Source organism: Leptonychotes weddellii, chromosome 2 (genome assembly GCF_054177405.1).
Source record: "Leptonychotes weddellii isolate Sample4059 chromosome 2, ASM5417740v2, whole genome shotgun sequence".
Taxonomy (NCBI): Eukaryota; Metazoa; Chordata; class Mammalia; order Carnivora; family Phocidae; genus Leptonychotes; species Leptonychotes weddellii.
Genome location: NC_138370.1, coordinates 100151563 through 100179327, shown reverse-complemented (window position 1 = coordinate 100179327; position 27765 = coordinate 100151563). Strand labels below are relative to the sequence as shown.

Sequence of the window (27765 nt, the reverse complement as noted above, 5' to 3'; positions counted from 1 at the left end):
TCTGAGGATTTGTGGGATGGCAATGAAGTCACCAGCTTATGAGCCCCTGACAAGTCGGCCTGTCCTCTGAAGCTTTGGAAACCAAGCACTGACTTCTCCTCTCTAGCTGTGAAAGTTATAGGTGGCATCTTCTTCCAATAGAAGGCTGTTTCATCTACACTGAAAATCAATTGCTTAGCATCTCCACACTCATTAATCATCTTAGCTAGACTTTCTGTTGACTTGCTGCAGCTTCTTTTCCATCAGCACTTGCTGCTTCACCTTGAACTTCTGTGTTATGGAGATGGCTTCTTTCCTGAAACCTCATGAACCAACCTCTGCCAGCTTCCAACTTCTCTTCTGCAGCTTCCTCACCTCTCTCAGCCTTCACAGAATTGAGAAAAGTTAGGGCCTTGCTCTGGATTAGGCTTTGGCTTAAGGGAATGTTGTAGCTGGTTTGATCTTCTGTCCAGACCGCTCAAACATTCCCCATAACAGCAATAAGGCTGTTTTGCTTTCTTATCACTTGGGTGTTCACTGGAGTAGTCAAGAACTTTTCCTTTGCGTTCACAATTTGGCTTATTGTATGAAGCAAGAGGCCTAGTTTTGGGCCCGTCTTGGCTTTCAAAATGTGCCTTCTCCATTAAGGTTAGTCATTTTTTGCTTTTAATTTAAAAGGAAAGATGTGGGACTCTTCCCTTCACTTGAACACTCAGAGGCCGTTGTAGGGTTATTAAATGGCCTAATTTCAATATTGTTTTGTCTCAGGTGATAGGAAAGCCTCTCTTTGGGCCACATGGGGAACAGCCAGACAGTGGAACAGTCTGAACACACACATTTGTCCATTGTGTTCACTGCCTTTTATGAGTGTGGTTTGTGGCGCCCCAAAACAATTACAATAGTTAACATCAAAGCTCCCTGATCACAGATCACCATAACAAATATGGTAATAAAAAAGTCTGAAATATTGTGAGAATTACCAAAACATGACAGAGACACAAAGTGAGCAAATGCTTTTAGAAAAGTGGCACAGAGCCAACAGACTTGCTTGACACAGTTACCACAAACCTCAATATGTATACAATGCAGCATCTGTGAAGCACAGTAAAGTGAACGGCAATAAAATGAGGCGTGCCTGTACAAAACAGGGTAACTGAGCAACTTCTCATTAACCTACGAAGTATTACAGGACAGAAACGAACAAACTACTCTAGCTGAAACATTTATCATTACATTTTATTTTAAAAATAATTTCCAGGGGCGCCTGGGTGGCTCAGTCAGTTAAATGTCTGCCTTCGGCTCACATCAAGATTCCAGGGTCCTGGGATCGAGCCCTGCATCAGGCTCCCTGCTCGGTGGGGAGTCTGCTTCTCCCTCTCCCTCTGCCCCTCCTCACCTCCCGACTTGTCCTCTCTTTCTCTCTCTGCACTCTCCCTCTCAAATAAACAAAATCTTAAAAAAAATAATTTTCAGAATGTTATTTCTTTTTTTTTTTAAAGATTATTTTTATTTTTAAGTAATCTCCACACAGAATGTGGGGCTCGAACTCACAACCCCAAGATCAAGAGTCATGTGCTCTACAAACTGACCCAGCCCGGCACCCCCTTATTTCTTCAATCTTAAAATATATTTCTTGGTTAGAATATATTCAGTATGTACAAAGCCTTATAAAAAAAGAAAACAAACATCACCAATAAGTTGAACGCTCAGAGATAAGAACTCTTATAGTTTGGGGGTCTTTTTTTTTTTTTTTTTTTACATTTTTCCATATTAACATATGCCAAAAGAGAGACCAACATTTAAATCTGAGAACAACAAGGGGTTCATGAGACACATCTGCTCTTCAATTTTTGACCTAGAGTCAATGGCTTCCTGATTCTTAAATGTAACAACAAACCACACCTGCTTACAAACAATGGAAGAACTAAGAGCAGCACAGAGGAGCACCTAAAAGTGACCCAATCCCAACTCTGTCAGAAGTCACCACCATGACGTTTTCATGGTAAGAAATGAAGAAAGCATTTTCAGTTACTTACAGGAAAAATGTGGGCACCCTCTAATCATCTAATATAAATTCTCCACAAAACAGTATTATTTTATACTCTTATTCTAAAAATGCCATCTCTCCTTTTCCCACTCCAAAAATACTTTCATAAACGAATCTGGAGTTTGCAGTACCAAAGTATTCCTCTTTCTTTTACCCACCAAAGAAAGCTTACTCTAGCCTCCGTCCCAATTCATGCTTAAACTGTATTTTAAGTTGATATGAACCATTAATACAACTGCTCTGTAGTGCCTTTACTTCATATAACCCCACCAGGTCCCTACAAGCATCTTCCACTGCAGGTTACATTTGTTCAACTTAATTAACTAACATGATACACTGATTGAAACACTATAAAACTGTGCTTTCCTATATAAGAATTGATATTATTTCACTTTATTATAAGGGTTCAAAATTAAAGGGAAAAAAAGTTCCCAGTTTTTCATTTAGGTACAGCAGGGTTGTAGTTGATTAATTAATTAATTAAATTGATTTAATTAAATTAATTTAATTAAATTATCTTTAATATTCTCTTCCTGCATTATATTTCCACAGTTCATAAGGCAATTGCTGTGTATTAGTTTTACTTTTACATTTCTTTTCTGATTTTTGCTTTAGAAACCCAGCAAAATATGACCAATTCTTAGTTATCCATAGACAAAATGTAGAGTATTTTAGGTTATGTAAGTTTAATCTACTTCCTCTTCCTTCCAATAATGTATATAATTGGCTAGAATCAAACAAAATGACCTTATTTTCATTTGTTTCACCTTTAAGTGGTGATGCAGAGTGAGCTTTTAAGTAGTCAAAAAGGAACATCTTTATGATAATTCATTATTAAAATTTTTAAAAATATCTTTTCTTGATAAATCAGGATCTGATTCTAGTGCACTGTCCTTTAACATTCAGCTGAGGAGTCCTGACATCAAATACAAAATCACCGTCCCAAATTTCACACAACACTGCAGATATCACTGCTTCACTAAAGAAATAAAGCCTACCAAGTGTAGTCAGTACATTTTTAATTAAAGTAGAAATTTCCCCCTTACTCTTCTTCAACGCACTACTCATGAACCCGTGAACCATCATCACGGCCATCTCTGAGCTTTGTGTGCTCCAGGTTTGCCTGGACTGCTTTTAGGGGAAACCTGGCCAAGGGAAGGCAAAAACAAAGTGAGACTGCTACTGTTGAAACTTCTCTGGGAGGTACTCTCTTCTCCCAGTTCCAGAAGTTTCTAGTGCTTTCCACCACTCCTGTGAGCTAAAGGTTCACAGTATCATGAGACTGGGCCCTGCAACTGAGTGGGAGTGTGCTACTTATTCTCTTTGCCCTGAATCCTAAATTCTAGGAATTTTAATCCCTGAGCCTACCAGGCTGTGTAGGGCCTGAGACAGGTCTGGGAATTTCTTTATCAATGAGTGTGGTTCTTTCTCAGTCCTACATGCACTGAGTTTGTGTGTGCAACCTCACAAAGGTCAATTCTTTTTTTTTTCCCCAGCAAAATGACTACAGTCACCAAATAGTAAAAAACCTTACAAATTACCTAATTCAAACTTTGCCCAACTTCTCATGATGCCTAGAGGTTTTCCATTTCCTCAGAGAGCAGAATACAAGGAAAGTGCTTAAATAGAAGCATGTGGGAAAATTCTGGGAAAAAAATTCCCAGATGGGAAAAGTGGTTAAGTATTAGATTAAGTTATGTTGTAGAAACTAACTTCTCTTTCCTCTTCCCTTTCTTCCTGTTCAAGTCTCTGAATATAGGACTGATTCTCACTGAATAATTTAAATTAGTCACAATGACTTTTCCAATATCCAACAATGGGATGGGCTATCTCATGAAGGAGTGACATCCTCATCACTGCAAGTATTCAAGAAGCTGGAATAGAAGGGATTTTTCTCTCTGTGGTCCATTGAATTCAACAACATTAATGCCAATAGTGATAATAAAACCCAACGTGTATTGAATACTTTCTAGCTGCTTCACATTTTACCTGAATTACCTCATCCAATTCTCTATAGTAACTCTTATAAGGAAGATATTATTCTTAGCTCCATTTTATAAATAAAGAAACCAGGCATAAATAAGTTAAATAATTTGTCTTAAGTTATGAATGAAAGACCTGATATTTGGACCTAGACGGTCGGACTCTGGAACTTTTTTTTTTTCCCCACAAAGAAACTCACTGGACTAACACCAACATAAAATAAATGGTGCACACTGTATTTATATTATCGTTTAGTAAGTTTTGACATATATACACAAAGTCATCATCGCAGTCAAGATAATAAACATATTACCCACTACCCCCAATTTCTTCCTGTCCCTGTAAAAGAAACTGCAAAATCTTTCCTCCCTGGCTCTCTCCCAAACTCTCCAACCAATGATGTTTTGTGTCACTATACACGAGCATTTGCATTTCCTAAAATTTTATATAAATGGTATGATATAATATGTATATGTCTGCTTTTATATACTCAATTTTCTAAATTTTTTAAAATTGTCAGCCATGTTATAAGCATGTATCAAATATTCATTTCTTTTTATTGCTGAGTACTCCCACTGCTGAACATACGGTCTGAATATACCACAATTTATCTATCCATTCATCTGCTGATGGACATTTGGGTTGTTTTCACTTTTTGTCTATTACAAAGAAAGCTGATATAAACATTTGTGTACAAGTCTTTGTATGGACATATACTTCCATTTCTCTTGGGTAAATATATAAAAGTGGAATGGCTAGATCACATGGTAGGTCTATGCTTAACTTCTCAAGAAAATGCCAGATTGTTTTTTCCATAGTGGTTGTATCATTTTTCATTCCGATCAACAGGCTATGGAATGACCAGTTCCTCCACATTCTTGCTCACAATTGGAATGGCCAATCTTTTATCTTTTTAGCTATTCTAAGAAGTGTGCATTAGTATGTCATTGTGGTTTTTAATTTATATTTCCTTAATGACTAGTCAAGTTGAGCATCATCTCACATGTTTTCAGTATGTCTTCTTTAGCTAAGTGACCATTCAAATACTTTGCACATTTCCTTTGGGGGTGAGGGGATGTTTTATTTTCTTATTAATGAATTGTGAGAATTCTTTATATATTCTAGTACAAGTCCCTTTCTCAGGTGTATGATTTTCAAATATGTTCTTACTGGTATGTGGCTTTTTATTCTCTTGAGTATTTTTTTACAGAAGAGAAATTTTTAATTTTGATAAAATTCAATTTATCATCTTTGAAAATAGGTTATGCTTCTAGTGCCGTATCTAAAAAACTTTGCCTAACTAACCCAAGATCAAAACAGGTTTATAGTTTTATGTTTTAAATTTTGGTCTAGGATGCATTTAGGCAATTATCATATATACAGTGCAAGGTATGGATTGAAGTGAGGTTTCTTTGGTACCATATGGAATAACCAACTGTTCAAGTACTACTTGTTGAAAAGAGTATCATTTTGAAAATCAGTTGTCCACATATATGTAGGTCTATTTCTGGATTTGGTTTCATTAATTTGTCTAGTTTTACACCATTACTAAAGTCTCTTGATTACTGTAGTTTTATAAAATGTCCTGAGATCAGGAAGTTACTATTCCAACTTTCTTCTTTATAAAGTTGTTTAATTTATTCTAGGTCTCTGGTACTTATGAGTTTGTTACATGAGTTTGTTAATTTCTATAAAAAAGTGTATTAGAATTTGATTGACATTGCTCTGAAATCTATATAGATCAATTTGAGAAGAACATAATTTGAGTCTTCCAGCCTATAAACATGATGTATTTATCATGTTTATAAATATATCTATTAATATAGTTCTCTGATTTCTGTCGGCAATGCTTTAACAGGTTCTTCACTATTTTTTTCCAGATTTATCCCTAGGTGTTTCATATTTTTGATGCCATTATAAATATCATATTTACTTTTAGTTTCCAACTGTTTATTTCTAGCATATAAAAATATAATTGTTTTTTGTATATTGATCTTGTATCCTGCAACAAACTTGTTAAAATCACTTATTCTGGTCGTTTCAGGTAGATTTTCTAGATTTTTCATGAATATTCTACATAGACATTCATGTCATCTTCCTTTATAAGCTGGATGCCCTTTCCTTCTTTTTATTGCACTGGCTAGAACCTACAATGCGAATAAAAATAGTGGAAGTCAGCTAGGCCAAGTATTGTGTTTATGGAAAGATTTTAAGTACACATTTAATTTGTTTATGCCTATTTCTTCTTCAGTGAACTTTGGTAATTTACATATCTCAAGGAATCTGTCCATTTCATCCAAGTTGTCAAATTTACTGGTATAAAGTTTTTCATAGATTTTCCTATTTTTCTCCTAATAACTGTAGAATCAGCAGGGATGTCACTTTTCTCATTCCTGATGCTGAAAATTTGTCTTCTTTCTTTTCTTTCCTGATTATTCTGGCTAAAGAGGTAGCAATTTTATTGATCATTTCACGAACTAGCTTTTGGTTTTACTAATTCTCTCTGTTGTTTTCCAAGGTGGTCAAATTTTTTAATTATGGGGGCGCCTGGGTGGCTCAGTCGTTAAGCGTCTGCCTTCGGCTCAGGTCATGATCCCAGGGTCCTGGGATCGAGCCCCGCATCGGGCTCCCTGCTCTGCGGAGAGCCTGCTTCTCCCTCTCCCACTCCCCCTGCTTGTGTTCCCTCTCTCACTGTGTCTCTCTCTGTCAAATAAATAAAATCTTTAAAAAAAAAAAAAAAAATTTTTTTAATTATGAATACTTCAAACATGCAGAAAATGCAGAGACAATTATAACACATACCTACTCCCTACACTTTTAAAAGAGTTAACGTTATTTAGAAACTTCACAGAAGTCTCTTTTTCTCCCTACTCATCAGAAATTAAAATCGTATTTATTTCCCTTCTCAGAAGTAACCTGTAACCACCATGCTGACGCTGGTGCTTACTGTTCTTATTTATGTTTCTAAAATGTGAACACCATTATCAGTTTGTATCCATAAAAATATATGGTACTGCTTTGGGTGTTTTGCATACTATGCACAATGTCTTGCTGCAAAAGCTTTTTCTGCCCGACACTGCACTTTCAGGTTTTACCCATGAAGAGTCACACAGTTCCAATTTCCGTATTTTGCCTGTGGCACAGCATTCCACCACATAAATTTACCAGTTTATTTACCCAGCTCTTATCCATAGACTTTAGTCAGTTTCCAATTTTGCCATGTCTGATCACATAAACACACATGTGTACTTAGAAGAGCAATTTCTGAGTAGTGGATTCTAAGTATCTTCAACTTTACTTACAATTACTTAATTGCTCTTTAAAGTAGTTGTGTCAATTTATACTCCCATCAAACATATCAACAAGTATGAGAGGCCTCCTTTCCCCACTTGCTTAAAAACACCTGGAAAATCAGACTTCTACACGTTTGCCAACATGGTAACTGAAATTATATTGTGTCTTAGTTTTTTTTTTGTTTTGTTTTTTAAGATTTTATTTATTTGACAGAGAGAGAGACACAGCGAGAGAAGGAACGCAAGCAGGGGGAGCGGGAGAGGGAGAAGCAGGCTTCCCGCTGGGCAGGGAGCCCGATGCGGGCTTGATCCCAGGACCCTGGGACCATGACCTGAGCTGAAGGCAGATGCTTAACGACTGAGCCACCCAGGTGCCCCTATTGTGTCTTAGTTTGATCTCACTGATTATTGGTGAGATACAGCAAATTTTCACGTTTACTGGCCATTTAAGTATCCTCTTTTGTGAACTGTCCATTTATATTGTTTGCCCATTTTTTTTTTCCTACGAGGTTATCTTTTTCTTGTTGATCTGAATAAGTTGTTAAATCTTCTGTCATTTCTATGCAAATATCTTCTCCCAATCAATGGCTTATGTTTTACCTCATTTTATGGTATCTTGTAACTGTTTACAGTTTTGTTTTTTTTTAAACTTTATTTAAATTTATCAATTCTTTTTAGGTTATTCCCGGCCTTTACTACGCCATATAAATTTTAGGATCATCCTGTCAAGTTCAATCAAAAACCTTAGTAGGATCCTGATTAAAAATCAAATGATTTCATTAATTAATATGAGAGAAAAGGCCATTTTCATGATTATGTATATTCATCTTCTATTTTTTAAAAAATTCATTATGCTGTACTTCCCTATTCGTACTTTTCCATTTATTCTTGATTTAATATTGGTAATTTCTATTTTAAACAAAATTGTCAATTCATCTGTGTTCTTGCCAAAAGCATCTCACAGTATTCCCTTCTAATTATTTAAATATCTATGTCCATAATTATGTCTTTAATTCTTGACATTTTCATTTGTGCTTTCTCTTTCATCCTTCCTATAATAGTTTTGTTTATTCTATTATTCTTAAAAAAAGAAACCCAGCTTTTGTTTTAATTGATCCTTGCCATTATCTGTTTTCTTTCATTAAACATTTGCTGTAGGGGCGCATGGGTGGCTCAGTCAGTTAAGCGTCTGACTCTTGATTTCCGCTCAGGTCATGATCTCAGGGTCGTGAAATTGAACCCTGTGTCAGGCTCCGTGCTGGGTGTGGAGCCTGCTTAAGATTCTCTCTCTCCCTCCCCCTCTGTCCCTCCCTCCACTAAAAAAAATAAAATAAATTGCTCTACTCTTTGTAATTTTCTTTCTTATGTTAAAAGATAAGAAAAAGAACAGAGTAACTGTTGAGTTCAGAATCTGGCCTCTCAGTTTTCATTTCTGCTATATCATTTTACTGCTCTCAAAAACTGTTTTTGCTGCATTGTGGAAGTTTTGACATATAGCAACCCAGCTGTCACTCAATTTTAAGGATTTTATGATTCCTTACAATTTGTTTTGTTGTGGTATAACTTATTCAGAAGTGTTTTTAGTTTCCAAACATATGGGTTTGGGGTTTTTTCTTTTAATATTTTCATAAGTGATAAGTAAACTTTATTATACTATAGACAAGAGAATGTTGTCTCCATGACATCAACTCTTGGGCTTTTTTTTTTTTTTGCAACTCTTTTTGTGGACCAATACTCAATTTTTGGAAGTGTCCACATGTACTAGAAAAAACGATGCATTCTCTAATTACATATGTCTATAAGATTAAGCTTATAAACTGTTTCAATCGACTCAACATATTTTCAAAAAATATTTACATACAGTAAAGGATCCTAAAAGTAGCATCTTAAATCCCAGTAGTCAAATAAATTGTCATCAATAGCAATTAATATTATATCTGGAAGGCAAATCACATAATGCGTGCACATACCTACACAAACACACATTTTTTGTTCCCTATAAATGCTCTGAATCTTGCTCCTGGAAATAAAGCTCCAATTTCTAGTCACACCATCCTCAAGAATTGCAAAGTCCCATTATTTTCTGGCTCTAAAGCTACATAAAAGTTAAAAAAAAAAAAAAAAAGACACAATATCCCCAGACATGTAATTAGGTGGTCCTCTGGTTGAACTACTACAGACTGTTACTCTTGTTGCCAGAGACCCACGCTGTGGCCCGACTCCCAGAGTAACAGGGCAGTGCTCTCTGCCTCTGTGGATCCCCAGTGTATTGAGATCTGCACAAGTCTTGCTTTTGACACAGCCTTGCCTTTCATGATTGTAAATAATTCAAACATCTACATCCAAAACAAAATCCCATAATTCTTTTGATCATTTCAATTCTCCTTATCCTCTTCAGATCCACTATCCTTCTTAAGACCTGACCTATGCATGACAAATTACTTCTATAGCTATTTTCTGTTTTGTTTCTCAGATGCTTCCAAATAATACTCATCAGGCTGTCGGCTTTTATTTTATTTTTCTTGGTTATAATGACAATATTCTTCCTATGACCTGTACATATTGTCAGGTAACTACTTAATGATTTTTTTCTTAATATCTCAATGCTACTTACACTTAATTGTGTTTTCATCAATACATATTCAGAAGTATACGCTTCCTGTAACAGTTCTATTCATCACTCAAAAGTTTAATCCATGTCTTTTCTTTTTGTATTTTAAAAGTATCCATTTGCCAAAGCAGTTAATTTATCCTAAAATCTCACCTAATCAACTCATCCTGAGTATTCTATCAATATAGATCTTGTTGATTAAACTTGTTAGAATGCATTCACTCACTCTAATAAAGCCCACTAATAAACTCTGGGGTTATAATTTGATTCTACATAATCCCAGGATTGATGTGGTCAGAATGTGAACAAATTTGATGGATAACTTCAATGTCTTAAGTTATTTTGAGCAACCAAAGGGCAAACAAAAACTAATAGTACTTTGACATCAATGCAATGCTCAGTATATAGCAAAACAGAGATCTGGGAATATATACCTGAATAATTTTGATTCAAACATCTCAGTGTAGTTCTGAAGAGATGAAATGCCAAGTCAAAATACTCTGACTACAAAGAACTTCGTTATTTTAAATTAGTAAAATTTTCACAAGGAAGTATTATCTAATCTGGGTTCCTGAATCACTAGATGCTGCAAATAGAGCAATTCTTCAACTTACATATTTTAAATGGTGAAATCCCATATATGATATGCTCCATTAGAAGTAGTGAAGAAGGACTGATTTCTCTGCATCTGGATTTTCTGAATAATCAGTTTAGCACTTTCTTCATGATTATGAAGCACAACAAAGTTACCACACCAAGTAATTAAAGCTGGATATTAATGTTTCTGAATTCTAATCTTACCTCAGATCTAACTATCTAAATCACATCCATGTCCTCCAATTATTCTTTTTTCCAAGAGGATTATTTTCCTACTAGTATGATAGGAGACAAATAAAAAACAGGATGTAAGACAGAAACTTTAATCTTGTAGCTAATTTTAAGACAAGAATCTATTATACCTATTATTTATAAATCCCAAACTAAAATGGAATAGTCTTAATCTGAGATTAGCAAGAGACTACTTGGGCAAAGATAAAAAGTTTTTTGTTTTCCTTTTTCTCCTTAAAGAATAATAAATATTGATGAGAACTAAGTTCAGAATATAACCTACATATATACAAAACTGAAAACTTGGGGAAAATAAACTGATATTGTACCCTGCATTACGAATAATGGCTTCCCTGATCTTCCCTACCTCCCTATAATCTGTTTTCATCACTGCAGCCAGAGTAATCTTGTCAAAATCTAAGTCAATTACTCCTCTGCTTAAAACTAGCTCGTGGTTCCGTATCTCATTCAGAATAAGAAACAAATTTCTTAAGACAGTCTTTACAGACTATTTTACAGGGTCTTTCATAATAATTTGCCACCGCTTCCACCCCTCAGATCCAAACATTTCTGATCTCACCTCCTCCTGTCTCCCCTAGACTCTCTCTACTCCACCAGTCACTGTGTTTCCTTGGGTATTTCTTGAACATGTCAGGCATCCTCTTGTCCTTTGGGACTGTGGCCTGGGATGCTTTTCCTTCACTTGGCTAATACTCTTACCTTCTACAAATCTTGACTCATGTCAGTCTTCTCCTAGTGAGGCTGCCCCTGACTCCCTTTTTAGTAACTACAACTCTAATCCCACTCCTGGCACTTCATCCCCTCTGCCTTGCCCATTTTTCATAATGGCATTTATTACGTTCAGACACACTACAGTTGATCCTTGAACAATAGGGGTTTCAACTGTGCAAGTCCACTTATAAGTAGATTTTTTTCAATAAATACAGTACAATACCAAATGTATTTATTTTCCTTATGATTTTCTTAGTAACATTTTTTCTCTAGTTTACTTTATTGTAATAACACAATATATAATTCATATAACGTATAAAGCATGTGTTAACTATGTTATCAGTAGTAGTTAAGTTTTGGGGGAGTCAAAAGTTATACATGGATTTTCGACTATGCAGGGGGGTCAGCACCCCTAATCCTCTGCATTTTTCAGGGTCAGCTGTATATATTTTCCTTGATTTTTTTTTTTTTTTAAAGATTTTATTTATTTAACAGAGAGAGACATAGAGAGAGCAGGAACACAAGCAGGAGGAGTGGGAGAGGGAGAAGCAGGCTTCCCGCAGAGCGGGAAGCCCGAATGTGGGACTCGATCCCAGGACCCTGGGATCATGACCTGAGCCGAACGCAGATGCCTAACGACTGAGCCACCCAGGCGCCCTATTTTCCTTGTATTTATTTATCCATTTTCCCAACTAGAATGTTAGCTACATAAGGGCAGAGGTTTTTCTTGTCTTTTCTTTAATACTGCATGCCCAGTACCTAGAATCTTACCACACACAGCAGGTACTAATTCAACAGCTGATGAATTAGTGGGGAAAAAAATTCAAAGCAGCCACAGTGAGTAAACATTTTCATTGTTCCTGAAGTAAAGATCTAAATTCACTAGTTTCAATTTCATAATTAGTTTAAGATTAAAAAGAAAAAGCTTAATTTATAAATGGGATTTCTAGGCTATGACCAATCCTGAACACACTTTATATAGCAACATTACCTGATTATCTGAATATGAATTTTCTTATTTAGTGGTCTCCAAATCAAGCATTAATTTCCTAATAAATTCAGTTGCCTCCAGGCAGCCTTATCACTAAGATATGTAAAAATCCAAGGATATCATCTTAGCTAGAAGGAAAGCTTGCAAGACAGCCTATAAATGGGGAAAAAAAGGAGAAATAGTCTTCTTCCATTTTTCTTGAGCCAAAATGCACATGCACCAGCAGCCAAACATAATTTTGACAATGGATGGTGGGTCACTCATGGGAACAGGACAGTACAAGGAGAGTAAATGCATATAAACAATAAATTGGTGATTTTAACAAAAGTAGCTTCATATGAAATTAGTTAAGTGGTTAATATACCTTAAGGGTATTTTTTAAATTGTTTTTGAGAGAGAGAGAGAGAACATGAGTGGGGGGGGAGGGGCGGAGCGAGAGAGAGAATCCTCAAACAGACTCCCTGCTGAGCATAGAGCCATGACCAGGAGATCATGACCTGAGCTGAAGGCAAGAGTTGGACACTTAAACCAACTGAGCCACCTAGGTGCCCCAATGTGGTTAATGTACTTTAGAAAACAGAATTTAAAAATTCAATGAAAAGATTTTCAATTTTCCAGATTAAAAAAAAATAGATTCTAATGTTATTTTTTTAACTATGCTTCCCAAAAGACTTGATACATTTCATTGCTAGACTTTTCAGAATTTCTGCTAGATTTCCCTGTGACATTTGTAAGATTAAAGGATGCTTTGAATATTTGCCCCTTACCAGTTCAACTATTGATCTTGCTTCCTCTTGAGTGCAATGGAAAGGGCTGTCACATACCTGCACGTTTGTGCTGGAGAGGAAAAGACAGTATTATTAATTGGGATAAAAAAGAAGCAATTACCAAAAAAGGAAACCAACTCCAAATACTCCACGTTGAATGTAGAATTCCAGTAATTTATTTCCATCCACTGAAAAAGGACCTGAATGAATATAAACTGAGATATTTGTACATTCTTTCAGGCAAAGTTATAAATATAGTGCTCCACAGCACTGCACATTCTAGAATTTTTTTTAAATTTAAATAATAGTATACAAATCTAAATAATCTCCTGGTATATAAAAGACTGTACACCACAACTACACTTAGCCTTTAGTGAGGAAAAGAAAAACCAAACCTGACCCACAGAATGATGACTCTAAGGAAGAATTTTCATCTAAGTGATGTGATGAACACTGTAGCTGGCCAGGGAAAGATGCTATGGTAGCTCTTTCTCAGACAGGTGTGGAAGGCTAGGCAAACCAAGAGTGGTGAGAGGAAAGCACATGAATATGCAAACTCGGTTTTCTCACAGGAGGGAAGGTCAGGAAGGCGTAGGCAGGAGCCCCTTCTATGGTCAAAGCCTTCCCACACAATGGGGAATGACAGGCTGTCTCCACAAGCATGTCACCCATTGTGTATTTCCTACTTCCTGGATGAAAGCAGAGGCATCATTCCTCCCAAACATATTAAGAAAGATTTTTAAAAATTTCATCAAAGAAATCAGATTAAAATGGATACAGAAAGAGGCAGTAGAGGAGTTAAAGCCAAAGGAAAAAGTAATTAGCAGATCCCTAAAGAAGATGAAACCCACATACACACACACACATACTTGCCCTCCAAGTAGACTTAAGAGATATATATTATCAAATGCATTTTCATAATGGCTTTTGTGAAATATTTTGGGATATATTGATAAAAAGATCTGTCTAGTTATTTATTTATCTTTGTAATTGTATCTGTCTGTAATCAGACATTGGGTAATAGCAATTACAGTTAAGTGGCTGTTCTGCTTTCTATCCAGACTCACAATGTGGGATTTATTTTCATTCTTGGCATGAATAATATTTGATGCAAGTTGGCATTATCTTTAATACTATTTTGTATTCTCTCTTCCACAGTCCATATTTAAGTAGGCTAAAAACTGAAAAAGGTAAGGCCTTATAAGTCAGATGTTTCCCTAAAGAATGTCAAAACTAAATTTTAAAAGAACAAGGCAAAAAATTAGACACTGCGAAGTCTTAAGTGCTAGTCCTCTAAGGAAAGCATGGTGTATGCTAAATATGCCATATACAATGTTTTTAACATTATAACTAAACCAAAGTAAAACATACCTTGGAAATTCTGGGAAAATGATGGTAAGAGAACAGGGGAGTCTTCTCTAAATAGGGCTGCCAGATAAAATACAGAATACCCAATTAAATTTGTATTTCAAATAAGATCAAACTATTTTTTAGTATAAGTATGTCTCAAATATTGCATGAGACATTTATGTTAAAAAGGCATATTGCTCTGAAATTTAGATTTAACTGGGTATCTGGTATTTTATGTTAAATCTGATAACCCATTTCTAAAATAACCCTCTGCCCCTTACGACAAAGCAAACCATCAACAGATATGGGAGAAAAGAGTCAATATTAAAGCCAACAATGTAAATTTTTAAAATTCTGAGTAACTTTTTAAATATCTCCAGTAAAATATCTCAACAAGTAACCAATGGAACTGAGGAAAGCCAAAAGGCTCTGCCGTTTTCACCTTGGACAAATTATTAGTAATGGCTGTTTCAAGAATGAAATGTAAGGTATATACAAATAGACTTAAGAAATTCTTGCAAGACACACCAAGATAAAGATGAGAGATCACAAAGCCTCTTGTTTACTTTTTCTCCAATCGGTTCTTCTATTAGCACTTTGTTAGCTAAAAAACAGTGCCAACTTCCTTATCGACATCCTTTTAGTTAAATAAACTATACAATCTGGGTTGTAATATATTTCCCTCAGGATTTAATGTACTTTAAATGTTTGAAGGCATGTTCTCAGGAAACATTTTTATTTTCTCTAAATTTGCCCTTACGTAAAAATAGTTAATACTGATTCATATTTATTGATTCAAAAAATTATTCTTATACTAAATGTTAGGGACATGTCTAGACGCTGGGGATACAATACTGAATGATGGAGCCCCTGTGCAGGTTATAATATTTAGGGTTCTTTTTAGTCTTAAACTATGACTATGGCCTGCAAGAGGAGAAGCAGTGTAATCATTTAAAGGAAGGATGACTAAGGTGAAGGTGTCTATTATAAATGAGATTTAAAATAAGGACTAAGGAGAATGTGCTGCTTTCCTTTTTATAATAAGATACTAAATATTTTGTTCTAAAGTTACAAACATTATATAGCCTATACACAATCTTGCTGACCAAAATAAGCAGACATGCCATTAGATGATCAGCAATACCAAAAATGTTGTGGATGACAAACCAAACTGCATTTAAAAATAATAAAAAGGTGTATTAATAGATACATAATAGATGCAAAATAACTGACTAAATAAAAAGATATAGAAATAAAAAATTACCTGCAAATAATAGACACATACAAGATGAAATTTACAAGGCGAACAATATGGAACGTTTTAGTAAAGAGAAAATTATTTTCTTCAAGACAATCTCAAATCAAAGTCATGAGAATCCTCAAAGACAGCGTCCAGGATATAGATTTGCCAAGGCTTTTCATTCTAAAGCAAAGTAGTCAAGAAAAAAGGAGAGAAAAAATTTAAGGAGATAAGAATGACAATGATTTTGGACCATAGCCTCCAGAGTTTACAGAAGAAAAATAACGTTAAAGTAAACCTATAGAAAGCTAAAAGAACTGGAATTCTCCATACATAGATCAAGTACACCTTCCACGAGAAAGGTAAAAAGAAACAATTTTAAGACCTACACAATTTGGAAGACATATTTGTATATATGTAATATATACAGTTATTCTGTAAGCATGTGTAAACTACTATGTGTCAAGTCCTGTCACTAAGTGCTCAGATACAAACTCAATTTAAAGCATAAAAAAATAATAAAACACTCCAAGTTCTACACAGAGGAGTATACAGCAATCATCCGAGAGTACAGGTAATCCTGCCCAAAAGAAATAAAAATTCGTTGCAGAACTGCTTCTTGAAGAATGAGCAGGCATTCACGGAGGAAAGACAATGAGATAGGAGAGGACAGAACATGAGGCTGGAAAAGTAGTTTAACATATAGAAGAGCTGGATTATATTCCAAGATCAAAGGGAGCCACAAGATATTTTTAAGCAAAAATGACAATCACATTTATATTTGTCAAAGATAATTCTGACAGTACTATATAGAGTACATTAAACATGAAAACAGTTGCAATATAAAACAACTTACGAGTAAATGACAAGTAACTGAATTAAATAAAGTAAAACTGAATTAAAACTGAATTAAAAATTAAATTAAAAAACTCAGATGCTCTAGAAGTGCATCTGGGAATCCATCAAAACTTGAAAAGTTTGGAAAACAGATGGGTCTGAATAAATAATGGTTAGTGAAATAAAATAACCTGGCAAAATGAAAAGTACATTTCTGATTTCTTAAAAATAAGGTAGATAAATAAGCCATGGTGGAAGAAAGACCAAAAGGAGCTGGACAGTAAAACTCAAATGGCAAAAACTCTATTTTTCCTACAACATAGTGGAAAGTTACCTTAGGGAAGAATAGAAATAATCAAATTCTCTCCGTTAAAAGAATATGCAGCTTTCAGAGTAAATACTAAGCAATGGCAAAAAAGAATAAAAATAACAACATAAAGAGACTACTCAAAGTATCAATTACAGAATTTAATACATGCAGGGATCCTGGAAGCAGAAGAGTTGCACTAGATTTGAGAAACAACAAATACCTGTTGGTTTTAAAATATTAGTCAACAATTTACTCCAACAGGTATTTACTGGGTGGCTACTACATGTCAGGCATAAGGAATATAAAGATGAATAAGGTAGCTTTATTCATCTGCTTTGGAGGAGCTTATGTTTCAGAAGAGGAGACAAATTCATAAACCAAGCAGTTAGTAACTGGTAAATGCAATGACAGAAGTTCACAGGGAGCAAGAAACGCAGTGTCCTGGCATGCCAGCTAGCAGGAGGCTAGTCTGGGGGAAAGCTTCCTAGAGAATGCGAAGTCAAAACTATGTCTCAAAAAGAGGAGTAAGTTATCGAGTTCAAGAAATGAGAAGACAATCATGGCAGAGGAAACAGCATGAATGGCCTGGAAGTTAATCAGAGCATGGTGTTTGTGGGGTGACAAGTGTTTCTAAGTTGTTGGAACTGAAGTAAGAGGCAAGAAGTGATGGAAAATGAGGGCAGACAGGTAGCAGGGGCCAAATCCTAGAAGACTTGTTTGCTCTTCTATTAGAAGTTGGGACTTGACAGTTCTTAAAGCAGAGAGGCTTATCAGAAGCACCTATATAGGAAGCTTTAAAACATACAAATGCTTAGACCCTACTCCTCAGAGATCCTAATTCACTAGGTTTAAAGAAGAAGACAATGCACTTGAATTTTCCAAGTTTTCCTAGGTAATTACAACACACTATACGTGATTTGAGAGAAATGCTGTGAAAAAAGAAAAAAGAAATGTGGACCTAAACTCAACTGAGTAGGGAAAACAGGCTAAAAAGGAAGGGGGGAGGTTGCTAATCAGTAACAGTGTATATTTTAAGGAATTAAGAGAAAGAAGCAATTTATTAAGACAAAGGAAATAAAAACTTTACTACTATGAATATATTTTTACAAATCAAGTAGTGATATAAGAAAATGGACAAAACGAGTTAAAACCTGAAGATTCTGACTTTAAAGTATCTAGATGCATAAAATTTATGCCCAGAAACTTATGTCCTGAAAATTTTTAAGCTAAAAAAATTATTTAGTTGTATTTCTTTAAAAAGATAGAGGTAGAATATAGCTGGTAAGAGAATAAGTTTGGAATCTGGCTTAAATCCTGGCTCTACCACTTGGTGTGACCTTAGACAGATCACCTAATCTCTATGTGGTCTCAATTTCCTTACGTGTAAAATGGAGACAATGATACGTATCTTACAGGATTCTTGTGAGTATTAATTAGATAACACATATTAAACACTTCAAAGATAGTACAAAGTTCAATAAATCGCAATTCTTACTGTTAACATAATCCTTATCATTACCTAGGAGGCTACAGAAAAATGACTCCAGAGAGTACAAATAAAGTTACCCTCAGAGTAAAGATAATTAGACTCAGCATGGAAGGAATGACATCAAGCGACAGAAAAACTAACCAAAGCAATAGTCTCTAGCTGTGTAGCTGAGGAACCTGGAAAACATAAACCCTTCAAGGACTGCAAAAGCTTTTCAGAAAGTACCATAAGGAAGAAGACGAAAGCAAACAGCAAGCAAATACTTCTTTGGACACCGAGAGACCCCTTCTTTTTAGAGGAGCTCACCACATGAATATCTCACTTAGACTATCTTAGAATATCATAAAGAATACCTAGGTCTACTAATTACTAGGACAGTCAGGACTAGAAGGCATTCAGTTATACCCAGTTTTGTTAATAAATTGTATTATTTAAATTAGAAACAACCGCCTAAATTTTAAGACTATGATGAAAAAAAGAGTGGTTTGCATAAGAGGTAAGAGGAAAGGAGAAGATCAACGAACTGACAGTATTACTTGAACTTACAAGAGAACAGAATCTGAAGGTATAATGCCCAAGCAAGCATTTGTGTTGTAGGCAAGATGACCCTCTCGATGACATGGATAAAATATTTCTTTAGACTAATTACTTACTCTGCCTGATTACGCTAATCATTTCTTTTTCTTTTTTTTAAGAGAGAGAGCATGTGAGCGGGGGCGGGGGGGGGCGGAGGGAGAGGGAGAGACTCTCAAGCAGGCTCCATGCTCAGCGCAGAGCCTGACATGGGGCTTGATCTCATAACCCTGAGATCACGACCTCAGCTGAAATCAAGAGTTGCTTAACTGACTGAGCCACCCACACACCCCTATTCTAGTGATTTCTTTAATGTCTTTCTTGATTCCCAGACTTCATGCTCCAAAAGGGCAGGGACTCTATTTATTGTAGTCACAGCAATAATCCTAATACAGGCACAGTCCCCAGCAGAAGACCCTCAAATCAGTATTTGTTGGAGAGTGAATAGCTTCCCAATTTCTCCTGATTCAGAGAAGGGGACAATGAAGTTGGGTAGTATGCTATAGAATCTGTGTTTGCTTCCTACAGTCAGGCTTATCAGAGCCCACTGTTTTTGTTTCTAAACCTGTTTATGTGAGTTGCCCTTGTTACTATTTCATAATTTAAGCAGTAATTATGCTCATCAAAGAAGGGAGTGTAGAAAGAGAATAGGTTCTATAAGTAGGCTCTAAAACTACTAAGGCTAAAAAGCCTCAATAAAGGTGACTCACTATAATAACTTGGTGTTAAAGAAAACTGTAAAAAAGGTTTAGAAAAAAGAACCTAAAAATCTATATGAGTTTTTAACTGTAAGTGGTTTAAGGATTAGAGAATCTTATCTTGGTTTTCTATTCTATATTATGTTAGAATATATATAATTTATTTAGGACCTATATAGAAAAGGTCTTAGCACTATATCCAAAGAGGAGTAAATAAACGTACATTTAAATGTTTTAAAATAGGAATACAGGGGCGCCTGGGTGGCTCAGTCAGTTGAGCATCTGCCTTCGGCTCAGGTCATGATCCCAGGGTCCTGGGATGGAGCCCCACATCGGGCTCCCTGCTCAGCGGGAAGCCTGATTCTCCCTCTCCCACCCCTCCTGCTTGTGTTCCCTTTTTCGCTGTGTCTCTCTCTGTCAAATAAATAAATAAAATATTTTAAAAAAAAAGGAATACAATGTTTGAGTTATGTATGTCACTACCATTTGATTCCCTTTCATCAATCAGCTAGTGATCCAGATCATGTTGGAAAAAAGGCTTATTACTATTTCATCAAGAAATGATGTGCTAGTTACACATAAACAAAATAACCATTTGCATACTGAAAATCACTTATTTTTTTTACCCCATCTTTGCACATATTACAATGTATTATAATTAAAATGCCTGTTTACTCAACAGTATCCCCCACTAAACTATAAATCCCTTGGGAAAAGGGACCATGTCAATTCCTAGTTTCACAGTGTCCAGCACTTGGTATTGCTTTCCATAAGCACTTTTTAAATGAAAAAAAAAAAAAAAATTGCAACTCTTAAAAAAAAAAAATCAGACGTGACTAGCGTAATATGGCTGTTTAGTACCATTAATAATAAAATAACATTGCACAGAAAGACAAATTCTTACCAATTTATAGCCCCTCCATCACACTTCTTCATAAGCAATGTTTTCCAACATTCATGAGTAGATTTAATAATTTCAAGAGCAAAAGCCTAGTTCCAAACCAAAAACAGACATAAAGATCACATCATTATACTTGCATGGAACTATTCTCACTATGACAGTTTATTTTTAAGAATATGAGCTCTGGGGTTAGGCAAACCTGAGTATAAATTCTGGCATCCGTTTTTATCAGCTGTGTGACTTTTGAGCAAGTTACTTAATCTCACTAAGTCTTAACTTCTTCATCTTTAAGTAGAAGGTAATGGAGATAATGTAATTTGGGGTTGGCAAACTAGGGCCAAGAGGCCAAATCTAGCTCACCACCAGTTTCTGTAGATAAAGTTTTACTGAACATAGTCATGCCCATTCATTTGTGCATGGCCTATGACTGCTTTAGCACTACAATGGCAGAGGTGAGTAGTTGTGACAGAGACCATACGGCCTACAAAGTCTAAAATATTTACTATTTGGTACTTTACAGAAAAAGTTGCCAACACCTGATTTAAAATTATCCAGCTGTTGAAAGGATAAGTAAGTTGTATGCAAAGTGCTTAGTCTAGTCCCTTGCCTATAAGTATGCTTATACCTATTAATTTCATCATCATCAAAACTGCAGTCTAACTGTATAATCATTCTAGAATACCCACTGTCTAAGTAAACCTCTTACACATTCTCAAATTTTTTCTTAGTATAAATTCATACTGTGTCCCAAAATGCAAAATCAACAATACATGCCTCTTGCTAGATACATATCTAAAGGAACACCTGCTTTGTTATTCCAAAGCAGCAAATTCTTTTGATTCCCCGCCCCCCCCCCCGAAATGTTGTTAGTTTTCCTTAAGGAGAGTCCTTATATATTAACCAATTCATACTACCTCCTTTCTCCTTCAATGACAACTAAACACATATGGTAAGAAATGAAGAAAATAAAGAATCTTGGGAACCAAGATGTAATGAGAAATTCACTTCTGAAAAAAAGAAAGTTCTCTCAGCTCTATTGTTGCCCGAGTATGGTTCAATGAAGTGGTGTTGGGGAGTTCCACTTAAGAAATGGGACAAAAACCATAACAGCCAAACTATGGAAAAAGCCAAGATGTCTGAACAGAAAAAAAAAAAAAAAAAGAAATGGGACAAAAAAGCCAAGTTATTGTCCGGATAATATAAGGAAAGATTTTTAACCAAATCATTCAGATAATTATGAATATTTAGAATCACTTTTCCACTTGCTTAAAGGGGTCAGCAGGAAAAATCTAGATAGCACAGGAGTCATCTTTTCAAACATGGTGAAGAGATAAAACTTAATTTTCCTGAGTTAGGCACTGTGTTTTAAACAGAAGTGGTAAAAAGCAATGCATAAGACGATTATGTTCCGAAACCAGGTTCTACCAATGATCTAGTCTTCATTCAGAAAAAAATTAATGTTTATCAAAATCAAGCAAAAGAAAACAAAACAAAACAAAAAAACAACCACCCCCAAACCACCTCACTCTATAAATTCATGATTTAGCAATCTTACCCTCAGGAAATAAGGAGCCACAAAAGTTCAAACATAAAATATAAATAACATTTTTTACAGGAAAAAGAAAAAAAATAATTTATCTTATAAATTTTCAGTACTTTAAGTATTAGAGTATCTATTTGAAAATAATAGCTTTATATCTACATTTAATAAATCTTAGACAAAGCCCTCAAGATCTTAAGGATTCTTTCAATGTGCCTTTTCAAAAATACTAGGTCAAGCAATAAATTCTTATATAGCAAGATATTATAATTTTAAAGTTTCCATTAACATGGCTTATTTTACTTATAAAACATACTTTACTTATTAGTACCCACTTAAGTGTTGGTGTATAATGTGTAATTTATATAGTGGTATTAACTTTAAAAAAATATTCCATGACTTAGACTTGATGTCTTTGGCCCATTTTCTCCATTTGTGTCATATTACAGACACTTCATGGTAACTCTGTGGTATTCTATTAGAAAAATCCTATGACAATAAGATAATTCAAGTGTTTTCTTATTTGTTAAGCAGCTTAAGTCAGTCATGGTAGAATGAACTTTTAAGGGGGAAGCCCCTCTGGATTTACATTAAGTAAAGTAAGTAACTTTTTCCTCTCCAGAATAGGAAATGGAAGCTTCTTCTTCATACACAATTTGCAGAGTTAGACTGATCATGGAAATCCTTCATTTTCTGAGATGAGGGAGATGTCAATAGATAAAGAGATGAATATATATATGTATCAAACTTTTTAATTCACTTAGATCTCCTGAAAAAAAATCCTTTTAAATATGTATGATAAAATAATGTCCTTAAAGTCAGTATAAAGCACTTTTGTTACCATGTTATATACAAATATTCACATAAGAAACCCCCCACACTAAAAGAAGTATCGTACAAGTATCACAAGGTACGTTTTAAAATAAAGATTATCATCTTCACCTTGTTCTTGAATTCTCCATTAAAAGCAAACTGGTTTTCTGGTTTTCCTTCTGGCACCTTATAAAATCTAAACCAATTAAGCGTAGCTTCCAAGTAACCTGGTTTGTATTTCTTAACATCATCGATATCTGCAAGTGAAGAAACAAAGTACTTTTTGTTAAAAACTGAAATTCATTCTTTTTTTTTTATTATGTTATGTTAATCACCATACATTACATCATTAGTTTTTGAGGTAGTGTTCCAGGATTCATTGTTTGCGTATAACACCCAGTGCTCCATTCAGTATGTGCCCTCTTTAATACTCATCACCAGGCTAACCCATACCCCCATCCCCCTCCCCTCTAAAACCCTCAGTTTGTTTCTCAGAGTCCATAGTCTCTCATGGTTCTTCTCCCCGTCCGATTTCCCCCCCTTCATTGTGTGGTAGAGCACTGGACTGAGGGAATCCACCTCTGCAGCTAACATGCAGCATAATCATCAACATGTATCATACCACCTCTGGACTTGAGATTTTTTTCATATGTAAAATATTACTCCTTCATTCTACAAACATTTCTTTTCTTTTTTTTTTTTTTAAAGATTTATTTATTTGAGAGAGCGAGAATGAGAGAGAGTACATGAGAGGGGGGAGGGTCAGAGGGAGAAGCAGACTCCCCGCTGAGCAGGGAGCCCGATGCAGGACTCGATCCCGGGACTCCAGGATCATGACCTGAGCCGAAGGCAGTTGCTTAACCAACTGAGCCACCCAGGCGCCCTACAAACATTTCTTAAGCACCTTCAGATACTATGTTAGGCACAGGGAATAAGCAGATGAAGACAACAAAGTTCTTTTCCTCAAGGAGCTCAGAGGTCTAATTAAAGGAAAGAGACAAATAGCAATGTAGTAAGATTAAGTGAGATATGCTTAAGGACTGATGTCATTCTGTGAGCAATGGAGGGCTTAGAATAAGGTAAGTTACATCAGGATCTGTGTTTCAGAAATATTAAGCTAAAGGACCACTAAAGATAAGATGGAGAGGACAGTCCCCAGAAGAGAATATACTAAAGTCAGATGAGAAGGGTTTTACACACTTACACACCAAATACTTAGTTTCTCATTCTGTGTCAGACATTGTTTGAAGCAATGAAGTAGAACAGTAAACAGAAATAAGCCCCTACTTTCATGGTTTATATAGTAAGAAGAGACAGATAACAAATAGAGAAACAAATATAAATGTTAAGTGGTAAAAGTCTGATGAAGAAAAATAAAGCAGTACAAAAGAGAATGCAAACAGGGCAATTTTAAACAGAGTGATATCTGGATGGTTCAGCTTTTCATTTCAAATTCTTTAATGATTTCCAGGATTTATTTATTTTTAAGTTCTATTACCACAAAAACAGCTCAACCATCACATTTTGAGGAGATTCATTTAAATATAATAGGAAATATTACTATATTAATAACCCCTTCCCCAAGAGGTCTCCAAAGAATGTATCCTTTCCAATATCAATTCAAAAAATGTATGAGGAATAACTCGTTAAAACTAGAAATCTTTACTCTCCACAAGACTGTGACTTATGGGAAATTTAGCATAGTCCTTATGCGCAACATAACAGACTTGACAGCACTTGAAAAATTAGAAACTTTTAACTAAAAATAGATGACACAATGCATTTGTGCTTGCCTAGACTTCAATTTTACCCAGATTTCGGAAATAAATGATGTAGAAGAGGTGAAAACTTGAGCTGATAAGGTTCATTTTATACAGACAGCTCATCAAGAATGAAAAACACCTAAAGTATGAGATCTTTTTAATCTAGAAACATTTTAAGGAATAATGAACTATAAAGATGATGCATTAAATTATGTACTAAAAACAAACAGAACATAAAGAAATTTTAAGCATGAGAAAATGAGGACAACACATTTAAGCAAATACAATAAATCTACAGATCAGCAATAAAAAATTTTAAATAACTCTCTTGCCTACCAAAAAAGAACCACACCCAGTCCTCTCAACTTTTTGTATAATTAAAAATTGGATATTGAAAACAAAAATATACTTTGTTATTTACTTAATAAAAACCTTTTTTGGTCCAAAAGGAAATAAAAACTCTTAAGTATTCAGAAAATAATGAAAATAAGAACACTCAAAGTTTATAAGAAGAAATAAGGTAAACCAGGAAAAACATCCCATTTGGAATCAGACGGCACTAAGTTCAAACTCCAGTTCCGGCATTCATATAGTGCATCATCTTGGGAAAATACATTAGTCTGTGTGTTTCCTCAAACACAAAATGGAAAAATCATGGTTGTTGTGAGGATTAAATAAGATAACGTATTAAAAATCATTTAATAAAAAATAAGGGATAATTTTAAGAAATATTAATTATCATCCTTCCAATCCCCTAAAGTCTTTCCACGGAATGTAGACACAGATATATTCACAGGGAAACCTAGAGCCTCAGATGCTCAAAAATAAATAAATAAATATGAATTAATAATTTAGAAAATTAATGAACATATTTTCATTAATACTGAGTTATTTTATGTTTAATGTGTATGACTCTACTGAGAAATTGAAGAAGCTAGGTATTGATATAAACACTGTAAACAAGCACTAAAAATAACATAAAAGGCATCGGGACATACACACACATACACAAATGCATACTTAATGTAACATTTTTCTATAAACATACTTTTTCTTATGGTAAAGGTCAGACCTCAAATGTATTTGTAATTAATCTCTTATTTAATGATGTACACATTTACCTTTATTTCTAGTATTACTGCAGTTTAGTTCTTATAAAGTTTTTTCATTTCTACCATGTTTAAGTTAAATCTAAACAACCATTTTTTAAAACATTTGGAACAGAGAGGAAATATATAAATAAAATTCCTTTATTTCTAGAGTGAGACTCACTCAGTTCAAGTACATTACCTAAGTTATCAATTAAAAACAATGCCCATCCGAAGCATTTCTCTTTACAGAAAACAGAAACCTCTGACAAAGATGAGGGAGTGAGTTCATGTTTCAACAAACTCCCTCAGGTTTAACTACACCAAGATAGAAAACATAACAGAAAACCAAAAATACTCAAAAACAAGATAAGCACCTTGCAGACTCAATATGGAACAAAAATACCTGTCAGGTAAAAGCAAGATGACCATTTGATTTATTGCACATACTAGAATATTTCTGGGACTCCTAATCAAGAGAAAAAAAGAGCCAACAGAAATCAATCCTGAAATGACCCATGTAAACGAGGATTTTAAAGTACTTATTACAAAAATGGTCAAGGACTTTCAAAAAAATACGGTTATGAAGCATTGAACATGTGGAAATTTCAGGAGGAAAAACTATAAAATTATCAGAAAAAAGAACCCTATGAGGGAGTATATGAAATGAAAAATCAGATGGATTTAATAGCAGAACTTGGATACGGCAAAAAAAAAAAAAAATCACAGAAGTAGAAAACAAAAACAATAGTAATTATCCTGTCTGAAGAAGAGTAAGGAATAAAGACTGTAAAGACATAAAAAAAGCTTTAGTGACCCATGAGACAATAAAAAGTGGTCTAAAATATGTGTATTAGAAGTCTCAGAATGAAGGTGAGAGAATGGGGTAAAAAATTATGGTAAATAATCTAGGTTTTACCCAAATGTGTTAAAAACATGAACTTGAAGATCTGCAAAGTTCAATATACCCTAAGCAGGATAAATATTAAGGAAAGGACACCTTAGCATATCACAGAAAAACTGTTGAAATCCAAAAACAGGAGAAAGATCTTTAAAATAGTCTGAGAAAAACATTACATTATATACTGGGTAACAATACATTAACTGTTGATTTCTCATCAGAAACAGTGGAGACCAAAAGAAAATGGAACATCTTTACAAAAATCCCTTTAACTCAAAATTCTATATCCGGTGAAACTACACTTCCAAAACAAAGGCAAGAAAAGACAATATCAGATCAATGAAATAGAGAGAATTCATCACCAGCAGAACTGTACTACAAAAAAATGCTGAAGTCTTCAAGTTGAAGGTAAATGACACCAAATAGAAACTACAGATCTTCAGCTTCTTTTTGTTTTCTGTAACAAAATATATGGGTACGGACATGGCAAATACATGGGTAAATGTAAAAAATTACACATGTGTGTGTTTCTTCTAGTTTCTTTAAAAGATATTTTATTATTTAAGACAAAGAATAGAGAGAGGTTCTGGGAGGAACAGGATCTCTCACAGAACTGCTGGTAGAAGTGCAAAATGATACAGCCACTTTTGTAAACAGTTTAACAATTTCTCACCATGTTAAGCATGTAATTATCATCTGACCCAGTAACCCTATTCCTAGGTATTTCCCTAAGATAAATGAAAACATACGCTCACACAAAGACTTGTATTTAAATGTTCACAGCAACTTTATTTGTATTAGCCCAAAACTAGAACCCAAATTTCCATCAAGGAGATGAATAAACTGGTATATCTGTAAACGGAACACTATTCAGTAATCAAATGGAACAAACTATACTGATTACACACAATAATACACATGAATCTCCAAAGCATTAAGCAAAGACTGCATATGTACATGTATAAAAATGTACACATGACTCTAAAGAAAATTGCAGTTGTTAAAAATGCCAGAATTTTTAAGTATAAATA

General features: G+C 34.7%; 1 protein-coding gene across 1 annotated transcript in view; it reads right to left on the bottom strand.

Moving 5' to 3' along the window:
* Nucleotides 1–9020: 9020 nt before the first annotated feature.
* Nucleotides 9021–27765, bottom strand: part of PPA2 (inorganic pyrophosphatase 2) — a 58360-nt gene continuing 39615 nt past the window's right edge. The window contains exons 7-9 of the mRNA XM_081813130.1: nt 23112–23239; nt 20633–20718; nt 9021–13301 (exon numbers count right to left, since the gene is read on the bottom strand). Of these exons, the coding sequence (XP_081669256.1) occupies nt 13115–13301; nt 20633–20718; nt 23112–23239 (401 nt within the window). The 3' untranslated portion in view covers nt 9021–13114. The remainder of the gene's footprint in view (nt 13302–20632; nt 20719–23111; nt 23240–27765) is intronic.